At 37.7% G+C, this 15086-nt stretch overlaps 1 protein-coding gene across 1 annotated transcript in view; it reads right to left on the minus strand.

Moving 5' to 3' along the window:
• Positions 1–15086, minus strand: part of PRKCE (protein kinase C, epsilon) — a 292873-nt gene that overhangs the window by 15075 nt on the left and 262712 nt on the right. The window contains exons 10-12 of the mRNA XM_010004962.1: positions 11486–11624; positions 8922–9110; positions 2995–3141 (exon numbers count right to left, since the gene is read on the minus strand). Coding sequence (XP_010003264.1) covers positions 2995–3141; positions 8922–9110; positions 11486–11624 — 475 coding nt within the window. The remainder of the gene's footprint in view (positions 1–2994; positions 3142–8921; positions 9111–11485; positions 11625–15086) is intronic.

Consider the following 15086-nt stretch of genomic DNA (forward strand, 5'->3'; position numbering starts at 1 on the left):
CCCTACACATTTATACACACACAAATCACATGCAAGAATGTCTATTTTCTGACTAATAATCTGGCCTCTCTTCTCATAGCTATTTTCACAGATCTTGGGTCTCCTAAATGTAAGATTAGAAATATATTTTTAATCCCCTTTTAACATTAGAAGACACTTTTAAATAGCCAACAGCCCTTTACCAATACTGAAAGATATTAAAAACCAAAAAACATTCCAAACATAGGTATTAGTTATGCTTTTTCCAGTTATTCCTTAAATTATGGAACAGTTACACTTGTTAACTGAACCAGTGAATCTCAATGCTACGCTCACAACCAAATTTTGAGAGGAACTCTCTATGTAGACGTTACAGTAGCCTTTATTTCATTAGTGTTCACCTTTTCCCCTCTTTGTATTTTTCAAATACAGTGCAATCTCGTCTTATTTGGCAAGTATCCAAAAGTACCTTTTCAGCATTTGACATTTACTGCCCCAGATTCCTTTACCATTTCTGAAGTGGCATAATTAAGAATTGCAGTTCATTTCTGTGATCTTTCTCTCCAGCCTAGATATGTATCACAATTTCCAACTATTCAGTTGTTCCATTTTAAGGGGACAAGTAAAAGTTTCAGGATGATGTTGTTGCTCAAAGATTTCTACACAACAACAAAATTTTTTTTAAAATGCAAAATTTATATAGCTGTTACAAAACAGCTGATGGATCACACACATAGTGACTGTATTAGGTGTACCCTTTCTAAGTGTAGAAAAGTTATCAGTAAAAGTTGATAGGATCAGGACACTGGGGAAGACGAGGTAGAGAGAGCAGACCAAGAACATGAAAATAATAGGCATGCCTATTACATAGTATCTAAATTCACCACCATTAAAAAATGGTTTAGAAAAAAACAAGCATACAGAACTAATAGACTGCAGGAATCAAATTTGGTAAAGAAAGCTGGTGTATACAATATGGAAGCAGTAGTATGAAAATCCAACATTATAGAAGCAACCTGAAGAAAAACAGAAAAAGTGTAAATAAAGATGTATAAAATCACCCTAACAATAATTAAAGAGCAAGCAGCTGTCTTGAAAATTATACTATGGACTACTCTGAAATCACTACTAAATCTTAAATATTCAACTAAAACACCATTAAAGGAAGCAGAAAAAGAGAAAAGGAACAAAACAATGAAAAAATAGGAATGGCTTTACAATAGAACAGCAACAAAATAATTACCAGAAAGAGAAAGATGTTGCACTGAGAAGGTAGAAGGTATCTATATGAGCAATGAATGAAAAATGTCTCATATCCTAAATCCCTCCTGACTTTTAAGAAGGTCTGCCACAGCAGGAAAGCTTACAAAAATAATAAAGGCCTCATAAAAATACCTATTGTCAAAGGGACTGTGCATCTTGATCATGAAAGGAAAACAGCCAATAAATAGACTAGATGTGAGGAATAGAGGACTTACTGGATACGGGCATAGAGTTAAAACTATTTTGGAATTGTGTATTCTGATTTGGTAACTGTATTACCAAAATGTTGGTGAACACTGTGCAAAGCAATGAAAATTACTGTGAGTTGAATGGCTGAATTCTGGTGAGAATAGGAAAAGAGCAACACACACCCCAGATATATTCTGACTAATGCTCACTGCAACTATCTGAGAGCTGTGGAACCTGATTGGAAAGCAGTTAGTTACACTATTACAGAGGTTTCAGTGAGAAAATAAAGGAGTAGCTACAGATCTTCAGCAGTGCAGGGACTTGTAAGCAAGCTCAGGCACCAGGTGCAGCCTGGCCACAACTCCAGAGCACAGCTGGGCAGCAGGGTGAGGGAGAAAGGCATGCCCAGCTGGCTGGATGCTTCCCAGGAGAGGGGCTGGCTCAGGCATCTCTCTGCCTGTAGCTACCACATGACAACGTTTCCATTCTCCAAGAAGTACATGAAGAAAACTTCCCCATATGATAACACTACAACTTAATCCTAGAAAGACATTCGCAAGGGCTAACTTTCAATTAGAGTTGTCAATCCCTTTGGGCTCTTTTTACATAGCTACAGAGAGACACACTTCACCAAGAGTGAGATCAGAGGGGATACCTCCAGCTCCTGTTCTGGACAGGCAGCCCTGCTTCCATCACCTACACATGGAACATTGGGAAATGCACCTCACTGTACTAACAGTAAATGCACTAAATGTGACAGACAGCAACACTGCAATGACAGAGGGGACTTTTTCACCTCTAAATTTAATTTCCATTTTGAACTCATAGGGTTTTTTCCCCCAGTTGTTTGTTTGTTTGTTTTTTAAAAACCTGTTAAAACTATCTAAAGACACAAACAAGTGCTTTGATCATATTTACAGGCAAATAAAACGCTGTAGCTAGGAATGTGCAAAGTCAAAAGACAAATCAATCTCAGAGGATTTATCACAAAATTCTCCTGCACTGTTCAAGCACAAAATTTACTGCACAATCTCAGCTGAAAAGCTGACATTTGGTGAACTGTAAATATTTTAACTCATCAGAAGACAAGAATAAGTATTTTTTGCTTGCCTTTTGTAGTTTCTGCATGTGAGGTTGCAAAACATTTTTTCAAGTATCTTCAGTTAAAATATTATTAATCAGAAATTGTTTTCTCCATCTTTCACTACAAAATCCAGTGGCCAACAGCAGTGCAGGACTTGAGCAGAGTTCACACAGAAAGTACAGACCGTAGATACCTAACTGAAATAATCTCTTCTGATCAAGGTATCTTTAGGAACACAGGAAAATAATTAAAACATGGCTTCAAACCCTGACATGCTTTATGTGACTGAACTTCAACATCTTTCTGGGCCTGACACTTACCTTCACAGAAACAATGACAAGGTGATCTTTTCAGCATGGTTTTCATGTTACTATTTCAACCCCCAAATGTTGCATCTAGCAATCTCATGTCTCAAGAAAGCCAACAACTACAATTGTCAAGACAAGTTTCCTCTGAACGTTAGGCAAACTGCTACTTACAATCCGAGGTTTGAAGGGTGGTTTGATTTTCCTTTGTTCGAGAAGAACCCAGTCAATTTCCTTGAAAAATGGATGCTGCTTAATCGCGTCTTCCCCATTCTGTGATGCCACACAGCCAAGCCGCTTATTTGGGTTTTTTGTCATGAACTACAGGGTGGGGGAGGGAGAGAAGGAAAAAGTTAAAACATGAATGGCAACAACTGGAAACCACTTGCAGTTCAGTTGCACATTCTGACTCTTAATGCCTAGTTTTTAGAAACAGTCCCCTTTCAGAAGATTATTTTTTCTGTAAGAGTGACAAGGATGCCCCTCCAAATTTCAGAGGTTCCAGCCAAACTAGAAGACTCAGAGACTCTTGAGTGTAAGTTTCTTGCAGGAAGCTCTTTCAACTAATTGCTGAGACCTCCTAATTACACCTTGCTGGGAGTGCTACAGGAACAGATTCCCTTTCAGCATTTCTAGTTCCAAATATTCTAATGGAGAGAAAGAAAATATTATAACCTCCAAAGATGCTTCCAAATAGATGGCCAGGAGATGGCCAGTCTTATTTAATCTTATTTGCATTATCTTAACTATTAATTTGGGGGACAGGAGCTATGTATTATGCTTACTGTTGTTTATTTCTTCGGGTATGTGGGTTGCATAATCAAAGAATCTTAGGGGTCTGAAGGGACCTTGAAAGACCATCCAGTCCAACCCCTCTGACAGAGCAGGGTCACCTAGAGCACATCACATAGGAACGTGTCCAGGTGGGGCTTGAATGTCTCCAGCGAAGGAGACTCCACAGCCTCTCTGGACAACCTGTTCCAGTGCTCTGTCACTCTTACAGTAAAGAAGTTTTTTCTGATGTTTACATGGAACCTCCTGTGTTCCAGTTTGCACCCATTGCCCCTTGTCCTAGCACTGGACATCACTGAAAAAAAACTCACTCCATCTCCCTGACACTCACCCTTTACGTATTTGTAAACATTGATGAGGTCACCCCTCAGTCTCCTTTTCTCCAAGCTAAAGAGACTCCCTCAGACTTTCCTCATAAGGGAGATGTTCCACTCCCTTAATCATCTTTGTGGCTCTGCACTGGACTTTTTAAAGCAGTTCCCTGTCCTTGAAATGAGGGGCTCAGAACTGGACACAATATTCCAGATGTGGCCTCACCAAGGCAGAATAGAGGGGGAGGAGAACCTCTCTTGACTGACTAACCACACCCTTTCTAATACACTCCAGGATGACATTTGCCTTCCTGGCTACAAGGGCACATTGCTGGCTCATGGTCATCCTCCTGTCCACCTGGACCCCCAGGTCCCTTTCTCCTACACTGCTCTCCAGCAGGTCAGCCCCCAACCTGTACTGGGACATGAGGTTGTTCCCCAGATGGAGTTCCCACTCCATTCCAGCAGACACATGAAAAATCTTAACCCCCTTACTACTTTCTAGGATTTTATTCTAATACAAGTAAGAATAGCACCTGCAGCTATGTGACTTTTAAGTTTTCTGTCTATTCATTTCAGGAAATACATGGAGTGATCCACACCAACAGAAAACTTTCCTTGAGAAACTTCAAGACATAACTTGCACCTTCACTTTCACCTTTAGTACATTATCAGCAGCAGCAACTGGAACTAAGTGTGGTAATTTCTAAACTTCTCACTTTTAAATTCTTTCTACTCCTTTCAGCAAAAAGCTGTACCATGAATGTAAGACACTGATATCAAATGTTGCTGATTTTACTCTGTTATTTCTTCTTTTATTAGCAACCCCTCTACTTATTTCCTAAGGCATGTGGAAACAGAATCCTTGCAATTGAAGTAGCAATGAATGCTGTTCTTATACATACACGCATACTCAGAGAATTACCCCAAGCTTTGCTGTAACTTCATATTTGGCCACTATTACATGTTTTAAATTTAGTAAGTCTACAAATGAAACAAAATATAATATGATAATTGTTCAGTGCCTTTTTAACCTAGGGAATTTATACTATACAACTGTAGAAAAAAAAACAACTTACCAAAAAAAACCCCTCACTATGATCACATATCCTTGCTTAGTACTCCAGTTATTAGATGAGTTGCTATTGAAGCTCTTAGGGTGGTTTTTGATAGCTAGATCAACCAGCTACAGGAGAATACCATTGCTATCATTTTAAAGATATAACATACATCAGCAAGGCAATTCTCTCTGTGGTTTCTGACATATATGTGTCACTCCAAAGACAATCCTTCTCTTTGGTCTTGTGTTCAGCTACTCTGCAAGTTCTTTTGCAAGTGGACAAGTCATATCTAAACTACAGGCCATATTTTCTATGGGCAGGAGAAACAAAGGTTTTGAAAGGATTACTGTGCTTTGGTGAAGTCTCTTGGATTACCACAAAACACATTCCTACGTTCCTCTGCTTTATTTCACCTCCAGGACTGCAGCAAGCAGGCCAGGAACCAGCAGCCACACATTTTGCAGAAACTGAACACAGAAATTACAGGATACGCTTTTTGTAGTGTATAATCCAGCTATGAAAGAAGTTAAATTTGATCCTAGTATTTGCAAAGCTCTATCTTTGCTTTATGCCAGAGACAGGAAAAACATTAGAACATGTCATTTTTAAGCCCAGGACAGGAAAATATTACTAGATAGTAGAGTTTAGTGCTGTACTGCACAAACTTCATGAAAGTGGGAAATGGATGATGAGGGAAAACAAACGTATGAATGAATACTTAAAAAAACCAAAGTTATCATATGCAATTATGATGAAATAATCTCAGACTTCTGAGATGGACATTTAATTCTATAAATTTCACCTCTTGCAATAAATACTGATTTTTTTCACCTTCTATTTCCAAAGCACAAGCTGACATTTATTCCCTGTTATCAACAGCATCAACAATGATGCAACTGTCAGGGCAGAGACAGCTGTTAACCGTACTGTGTTGACGAGATGGTTGCCAATGGAGCTGACAGTCATAGCTCTAAGTATTGCCTTTTTATTTTCCTATATTAAGGCAGGAACCTCCTTTTATGAAAAGAGAAGCCTTTTAAGATCAGAGTTCCTACTGACTTAAATGACAACAGGACAAAAGTTTGCTGAGATAGCAATGCATCTTGGGGCCTGAATCAAGGATCATCAGGCTTCCAGAATTTCACTTCTTAACATAAATGGTACAGCTGAAAAAAAAAGAGTCCTGATGCTGTTCACAGAGATCTCTGGCATCTGGGTACACAGGGAACACACATTATAGAGAAGCTCTCTCCATTGCTTGCAAAGAAGCACAGAGCCAGTTTCAATGAAGAATTGTTTTCCTTACCAGACAGGAAAGAATTTTAAATAGCAATTCCTGTCAATTCACAGAAACAGGCCTAATAAGATCTGTGGGATTTCATGGGATAAGCAACTGCTGCCTCGCAATACTGAGCTGTAAAATTATCCTCCTAAGTGTTTTTTTTGAAAATACCAGAAAAATTATTTCTTCAGAAAATAAGAAAACATTGTTACTTAATACAAGGGAACATATTCTTATTAAATTTTCCTTACATGCTCTTTGGAGGAGTGTAAAAATACAGTTTCTAAAGAATAAAACCCATGTCCCAAAGCACAATGTGAGGAAACGAAGTGTTCCAAAGTTAATCCCTTGCTACCATTCAGCAATAAAATACATAGACGCCCCTTTCTTCCCTCTGTTTTTCCTGTTCTTCATTTAACAGAGTGTGGACAAGGATCAGATGAAGAACACAAGTTTCAAACAGGTTTCACACCATAGCTACATAGGCAAGCAGGTTGCTAAATGTAAGGAAATGTTTTCTTTTTATGGTGTAGACTGGCATAGCTCCATCAAATTCTACCAATTTATGCCAATTAAGACACCTTGCCCAGTGAGGAATAATCTATTATTATAGGCAAATCTATTTAATGGATGCAATTCTCTTTTTAAGGCTTATAATGACATCAAGGATTAACTTTAGAAAAAGATGTAAAAACATAAAAGCTACAACTACAGCGAACTACCAATCATGCCAACTTATCAAATAGCTTACCCAGGAAAACAGCCTTAGGAAAATTATAGCAAATTCAATTTTAAAAGACATTAGAGGGTTTAACACCCATGCACTCACATTGACAATACTACATACTTTACACCTGCAGCCCAGTTCTGTGCCTGCATTTGTATAGACATGTATAACATTAACAGTTAGACATCTCGGTATGTGCACCACAAATGAGGTAACAGTAAAGCTCTGACTGTCAAATCTGTTTCTTCCTTTCCTCTGTAAAACAAACACCTTCTCCTAATAGTTAACAATGGCTTTTGTACTACACATTTAACCAAGAGTTATTAGTTAACTTTTCCCCTCAACAAATGTTTTCCATGATGCAAAGTAACAGAAAAGTCAGTTAACATGGATTTACTCAAGGAGCCTGTGGATGGTAAAGGAACAGATCTTATATATTGAAACCAAAACACTACAGAAACTCTTCCGGTCTTCAGTGAAATTCAGATGCAGATATGAACATTGACAACAACCCTTTCTCTACAATACACCAAAATAACCCCTGAACCCTGGATATCAGCCTGAATTCTGCAGCACATCCATACATTTTAATTGCTGCACTGAAGAGGACTGAAGGGTCTGAGAACAAAAATGGGTGCATTGAAGTATCATGTCAGCTAATAACATAACATCACAGAGGTATCTGGGGGGAAAGGGGAAAATATGCATAAAGGTCAACTTTAATAAATCCTCCAATGTTCTCACTGCAGTGAATGGAGCAAAAGAGGTACTGCAGCAAACAATTCATAAAGGTTAACTTTGACTTCTGCTTTGAATCATCTGCTAGAGCATGTATCTCTCAACTACAATGTGCCTAGAGATATTTTTAGCAGATCAAGATAAGCATTTCTGCAGAATGTGTTACCTGTCCATTTGTGTTAAAATCAGAATTTGTTCAAGTTTTAGATGTAATTCCAAAATGTAACTGTGTATGAAGATCTCTGCAGGACTTTACATGGCCAGCTGCTCTCTTAATTAAAAGTTTCCCTTATTCCACATGTTGAAAGGAAAACAGAAGTGGAGAGGCAGAAGTTTACCACTTTCAAAGGAGGCTGAAAACTAGAATTACAAAAAAGTTTTTTTTAAAAAAAGTTGTTTTTTTAAAAAGCCGGAAATCCTCCTCAGATTTTCAAATTGGAGATTGGCATACTGCTTATGTTTTGTTTTGCTTTTTATTTTAGGGTGATACTAGTATAGAATAAATAATTTCTGTCAGTGTCATGTTAATGAAATAAACCTGAATTTAGAAAGTTAGTCTAAAAACTGAAGTTGCCCAGCAGCACAGTTTGACTGATTAAAAAAATTGTGGCACTTGGTTGCACAGATTTCTGTCAGGTTGCTCATATTAAAAAAACTCCAACCAGGGCAGAACCAGTTGCATGAGATTAAGACTGCTTATCAAAGTGTTATGTAAACTATAAAACAGATCCTGCAGCTGTAAATACTGTGCTTTAACCAATCTTGACAATAGAGGAAGAAAGGCAGAGGGACAGGAAATTTTGTAAGTGGGTTAAATAAAAGCATGGTTTCTTTAATTACGTAGTGCTTCCCCCACTCCAGTCAACACACAGCATATAAAGTGTCAAAGTGATAGCACAGTTCTAGCTGGTTGGGTTTTCCCTGAAACATGAATCTGTGATACACAGATTTATACAGTGTACAAGTGCGTGGAATACAAACATTTTGTTCCTTTCCCACAAGCGGTGTAATTTATCCCAGGCCCCATTATCCTAACAGTGGCACTCTGAACTGTGCTTGAACTCCCAGCGGTGACTGCTCTCAACAGCTTTCAGCAAATTCAATTTTAATCAAGGGAAAAAAAACCCCAAACAACAATAAAAAACCCACACCATGAAGAGGAGGAGAAAAACAAGTAATGGAAAACTCACTGCTTTTAAAATGCTGACAGCTTCTTTACTGAGCCAGACTGGATACAAGACATCATCGTGAAGGATGGATTCAAAGAGATCATCTTCATTGTCAGCTTCAAAGGGGGGCTGCCCAGCCATCATTTCGTACATGAGAACACCCAGAGCCCACCAGTCTACTGATGGGCCATATTCCAACTCCTGGAGGATCTGGTACAGAAAAAGAGATTAGACTGAATAAAGTTAGAGCAACACTCTCGGCTGCACATTTGCTGTTTTATACACCCCTCCTTCCCCCCAGTGCCTGACTAAGACCAAATCCCACACTGATTTTGGTAACAGCAGGCATGATTTCTTATCCATGCAATTTGCACTAACACAGCTAAGTGTCAATGCATAGTTATTCTCAGAAGTCCTGACTGAATTTATCAGTCCCCTGAGTAAAAGAGTATGCTCATGAGCAAAAGAGCTGCATATCCTTCCAGACTGTTTAAAGCAGGTCACGCTATAGGGGAAGATAGTTCACATATACAAAACAGATTGTTGGAAAATGTGAAACATTTCCTTGTCTCTATCTTGAACAAAACAAACTGAACTAGCTTGTAATGCTGCAATCATCTCAGAGATTTATTCTAGTCCTTTAGGTAGGACTGGAGGAAGCCAAAAGCATTTTTGTTCAAGTTCTTTTTACAGCTTTATAACACTGTACAATACATGGCTGTAGGACTTATTTTAATTGCTCCTGCTTTCAGAAAACCTGGCTACAACTCTTCACATGGCACAAGTTCAACCTTGTAGCAAATACCTTTAGCTGGGAGCAGTAGGCTAGCATTATGAAGTTTTATTGTACTTGGTGTTAGAGAACTAGTATTGTACAAAGGTCAAGTTTAATTCTTGGTTCCTCTTCACTGAAAAGAAGCTTCTTGTTTGGCTGCAGTGTTTCAGCATGACAGGGGACTTGGGAAAGCAGAGTGGGTGGCTGTTTAAGGTGAAGTTGACTGCCTTAAAATGGCAACTTAAATGTTGGAATGGCAACAACTCCACTATCTGCTTAAAGAACTCTAGTGTTACAGTCAGAAGCCCTGTGATGAACTGTGTGAGTTTAGTGTTGTATTTGGGAATCATGACCAACATAAAAACAAATTCAGTCCTAACATAAAAACAGAAATGAGTTCAACATTTGAATACAGAGGTCTGGATCCCAACTGAATTTTTAATTGAATGGATATGACACTTTACAGACAACAAATACAGAATGATATGATAGTCTAAAGATGAGTGCTAACAAAGATAGACAACAAATACAGAAAATTATACTCCTAAAAAGTGTACTTTTCAAGTGTTCTGGGCAGTCTTTGGAACTCAGCTAAAGGAAAGGAAATTGAAACATACTAACATGATGTAAAAGAAACAGAAGATAAAATTCTGCAATTAAGATGGCAAAATGGAAGCCTGAGTTTCTGACTTTGGTAAGAAAAGGATTTCATGAAGAATTTCCTGGGAAATTATTATTGCTTCATTTTCAGTAATAATTTTAAAGGAATTTGCCAAAGGATGCAGTTAGTATACTGAATCAGAAAAGAATTCATACAAACCCAAAACCATCACACTGGCACTTATTTTCTTTTAATGTCAGAATACTTTTCAAACTCTGTAAAACACACATTTACATTATGATAGTCTAAAGATGAGTGCTAACAAAGACTGACAGCCATGAACACTAATCATACAGATTTTTAATTTATTGTCTCTAACAAATAACAAACTACCACTTTTCCCTGCTGCAAATTTATGGCTCATGAAAGACAAACCAATGCTACTTTTACATTAAGTCAGCACACTCAATCTTCAGCAGAAAGATGCAGAGATTACTAACAAAACTGAGCAGACAACATCTGCCTATGTAACTAACTGTACAATATTGATTCATTTTAGGCACTTGGAAATACATTTCATAATACCAAAATTCAGAATGTATAGATCGAATATGATTCTCAGTAATTTATTTTATCCATTGAATGCCTTGAAATTACTTCCATGTTGCCATCTGATATGCAGCATCCATATGAAAAGCCCCTACTTTCTATGCAAGTCTAAACTTTCTCTTCATCCATATAATGAGAAGTACCACAAACACAGTATCTTTCACCCACAGATACTTTAAAGAAAGGAAAAAAATTATATACCCACAAAGACCCCAGGCAAAATGATACAAAATGTATTGTCTCTCTCAAATGAACACCCCCTTCTAAGACTCATGAAACACTGAAACCATTTCTCTATTAAAGACCAGTGCTGGTACTTAATACCATATAGGATCTTCAGGGTTAGTAAGTGCCTTCACAATGATGGAGAAGAATATAGTTAAGTTCAGGGAACAAATAACAGAAAAATGATGCTTTGCCATTCCTATCAACATGGAATACTGCTTGTGAGAAGTAGAGGAACCAATTTCTGCAAGTTTAATCACAGTCCAGTCTGCATGTTATACTGTTTTCAGCTACATGGAAGAAGTGTCCAAGATTACATGTGTAACAATCTGATGAATGATAATATCTGTATTCTTAGTGCAGTAAAAAAAATACCTCTGGAGCTATATAGTCAGGTGTGCCACAAAAGGTTGTGGTGGTCACTCCATTCAGAATCCCTTCTTTGCACATCCCAAAGTCAGCCAGTTTACAGTGGCCTTCTGCATCCAGAAGAATATTGTCCAGTTTCAGGTCCCTGAAACAAAAAGGCTCAAAATGAAATCAACACTCAAATTTTGATCATGTACTCGTGAATTTCATAAAGAACTACAGAATATGACAAATAGATGGTTTCACAATCACTACTGAGAAACCATCCTTCACAGGTGCATGAAAAATCAGTAGCAGTCACTAAATGGACCTGGTCAAAGGCAATAAGGAAGCAGGCAATGACAAGCATTTTGCCAGACCAGGCCTCTACTCTCTCTTTAGCTGCACGAAGACACAGCTGTACTCAAGACAGAATCAGAAAAGTTCGGAAAAGATCTGTCTTTGCAACAAATGTAACATTCCATGTGAAATAGGTCAACAACTTCTAATGAAGCCATTCTCCATTTTTGCATTAGCACGAAGTAAGAAGTGCCAATTTACCCACAGTCTAGCAATGGATTGAATTAATAGATACTTTCAAACTTGGGTAATTTTCAATCGGATTTTTAACATACACCAGCAATTCAAAGTTCAGACTGCCATGAGAGGGATAAAAAACCAATGCTCTTATATTTGGGAGCACCATTTTCTGCAGTTTAAACCTTCTAAAAAATAATCTCAAGGAATATTTTGTACTGATAAACAATGTATCTTAGTAGTTGTCTCCGATCTCTTGTATTAATGTTTTTGTGTCAAAACCACATATTTCTTTGGTTATTAAATTGGGTAAGGTAAAAATAGGTTGAGAAAGGAATATCCACCTTTCCTGTCTAGCCTTCTGCACATTTTCTAAATATACCATTGCTGACTCTTGCATGTTCCAACACAAAGGATGGTAGGTACCATTTCACTTACCTGCCACTTGCCTTAAACTAAACTATAAAGGTATCTGGAGAGTCAATGTATAAAATAACTCCCTTGCATGAATAAAGCCCCAAAATAAAATAAATGTTCTATCATGTATAAATAATTAAACAAAGACAAAAAAACTCCACGTATATTGCAGGAACCATTTTATTTTTATATTACTGTCTAGGCTTTAGGTATCTGCCATGTATTTAAAATACACAGTAGTAAATGAAGTCATTGCATGTACGAGTGCAAAGAGGTGAAAAACAAAAGCAAAACACATGCCCTTAGGTGACTCTTTGTGAACACTTTCTGATTAGAACTTCTATCCTAAAAGAATCAGTGAAATTTCCATAGGTAGAATTGCTAAGTAATAAAAACGTGTGTAGGCAAGTTCTAAATCAGATGGAGGAATATCATTCCATGCCAGTCTCTGTAAACAAATTTCACTTCAACAACCTATGAAAAGATACAGGTTTTGTTGCAAAAATCCTTTATGCCAACAAATTCCACCTGAGAGAGGGATGAGAAGTCAACACCTTATTTTGAGGATTTTTTCAGGGAAATGCCTCCCTGTGGGCCCCCAGACCTTGGAACCACAGGCACCATAACATGGTGGAAGCATTCACAGAAATTAAATTATTAAACAACCTTTCCAAACCTGCATTATATTAAGAGCTTTTAGGAACATGTCCAAGGCTTCAGTACGCTTGGATTTCCCCAGACATGTTTTTTTCTCCCCAACACCCCAATTTCAGTAGATGGATTCTTTTCCTCTCCAGTCTTTTCTTTTTCTTTTGATGCTTGTTCAAATTTTTTGAATGTGCTGGTCCACATTTATCTAACAAATATTTATCAAGATATATATAATACAGCATAAAAATAAAATATTTCTGGAACACAGTGGACTTACTACTCAAGGTCTGTGTAATCATTGTACATCTACGCACTAAATCAGACACTTCTTGGAAGCACTGGATGATGCACTCTGCATGTTAGAGATCAGTTCCATTGTTGACATGTTACAAAGCAGTTCCTGCATGTACAAGAAGTCTGACATGGTAAAAGAAAGATATTTACCTCACTAATCATACATCCACTGTCTCCCTCATAAACCAGCTTTATCAGATATAGTTTATGTAGCCAAAGTATATACTGGCTGTAGAAATGTTCCTTGCAACCTATCTCCCCTACACCAGACTTTACTATCTCCAGGTCAGTTATGCTGCTCTTGTAGGTCCTCAGCTGGTCATCCATGTAATGCTCCTTGGCGCAGAAAACATATTATATCATTCCTTAAGGTCATCCCTTTTATGAGCTCAGAAACAAACCAAGATCTGGCTGGCCACAACATAATCCCCTACATCTAACCACTTAACCCCTCAAATAACCACCTCTTCCTATCCCTAGAAAGTGTTTTGTAAGAATTGTCCAACATCATGTACAGGCACACAGATAGCAGCAGCTCTGTGCCTCACAAAGAAGTCAAATTACCAAAATAAAGCTCCCTGCTCCAAAATCATGCATCTTCCAAAAACTGCTCCTCCAGTGAATTACAAGTGTTGCAATCAAAAGACAAAAAAGATCAAAAGAAGTCTGAATTTACATTAAGACAAGACTGTAACATTATCAAGTAGAATGTGACCAAGCACAACAATAGCATAAGGGTCTTGCAGATGGGAGAAGCAAACAAGCTTGTAGCTTTTAACTTTCCAAATGCAGTGTTGTCTTGGATGTTCCTAAGCTGAGGAAGAATAGAAGTTGTATTTGTGAAGTCAAGATGTTCAGACACAGAAATCAAAGTATAATTATTTTTGATGCAATCACTTCCAGCCACTGTCTCAACAGACAGCTGTTAGGGCCAAAAATTGCTGAAGTTTAATTTAATGTCACCTGTATGATAGCCATGGAGTTGAATGGAGATACAGTCAGTAATCCAAGAAACTCCCAAGCTAAGAGAAATCTCACCTGTAGTAAAACACTAACAGCAAGCCACCACATAATGGAGAAGGGCAGGATACTCACCACTGTCTTTATTTGGTTGAAGATTTCTATAAGATACAGCAATAAAAATGTAATTTGACAGTAGAAAAACAGAATTAACAAACTGAGCAAAGAGAAAAACAGGAAGAGCCTAAATATTAAATTCTGACTACCCGTAGAGGCCAACAGGGAAATTTTAAGCCTACCTGTAAAAAGCACAAGTCTATTTAACTTTCTTACCACTTATCAAAATATAATCCTACTTGACAGAAGAAAAACATCTGGGACACCTTCATTGAGCCAACAAAGGACTGACGCCTATAAGCTTCTTCACAACTCTATTGGAGATGCTGAGGACATAAGCTTAATTACTCACGCAATGGAATTTAATACCAGTAGATTCTTATTATCACACATACAAAGTGCATGGAAGTTTCAAAGAAATTTAGAAGAAGCTAAAACAACAGTAGCACAACTGCCATTAAAGTGCAGATGAGATGTTAAAAGGTAAGCTGGGAGTCTGCCAAAAGTGCCAATTCAGAGCTAGCCTGCAAGTTTACCATAGTCCATAAAAGTGCTTACACTGAAAAACTTTCAAAACCATTATGTCAATTTACAGTTGCTAAATAATTAAATATCAAATAAACCAAACAAAAATCCCCACCAAACTCCCCTA

The sequence above is a fragment of the Chaetura pelagica genome, unplaced genomic scaffold, assembly GCF_000747805.2.
Source record: "Chaetura pelagica isolate M959 unplaced genomic scaffold, ChaPel_1.0 scaffold13, whole genome shotgun sequence".
Classification (NCBI taxonomy): domain Eukaryota; kingdom Metazoa; phylum Chordata; class Aves; order Apodiformes; family Apodidae; genus Chaetura; species Chaetura pelagica.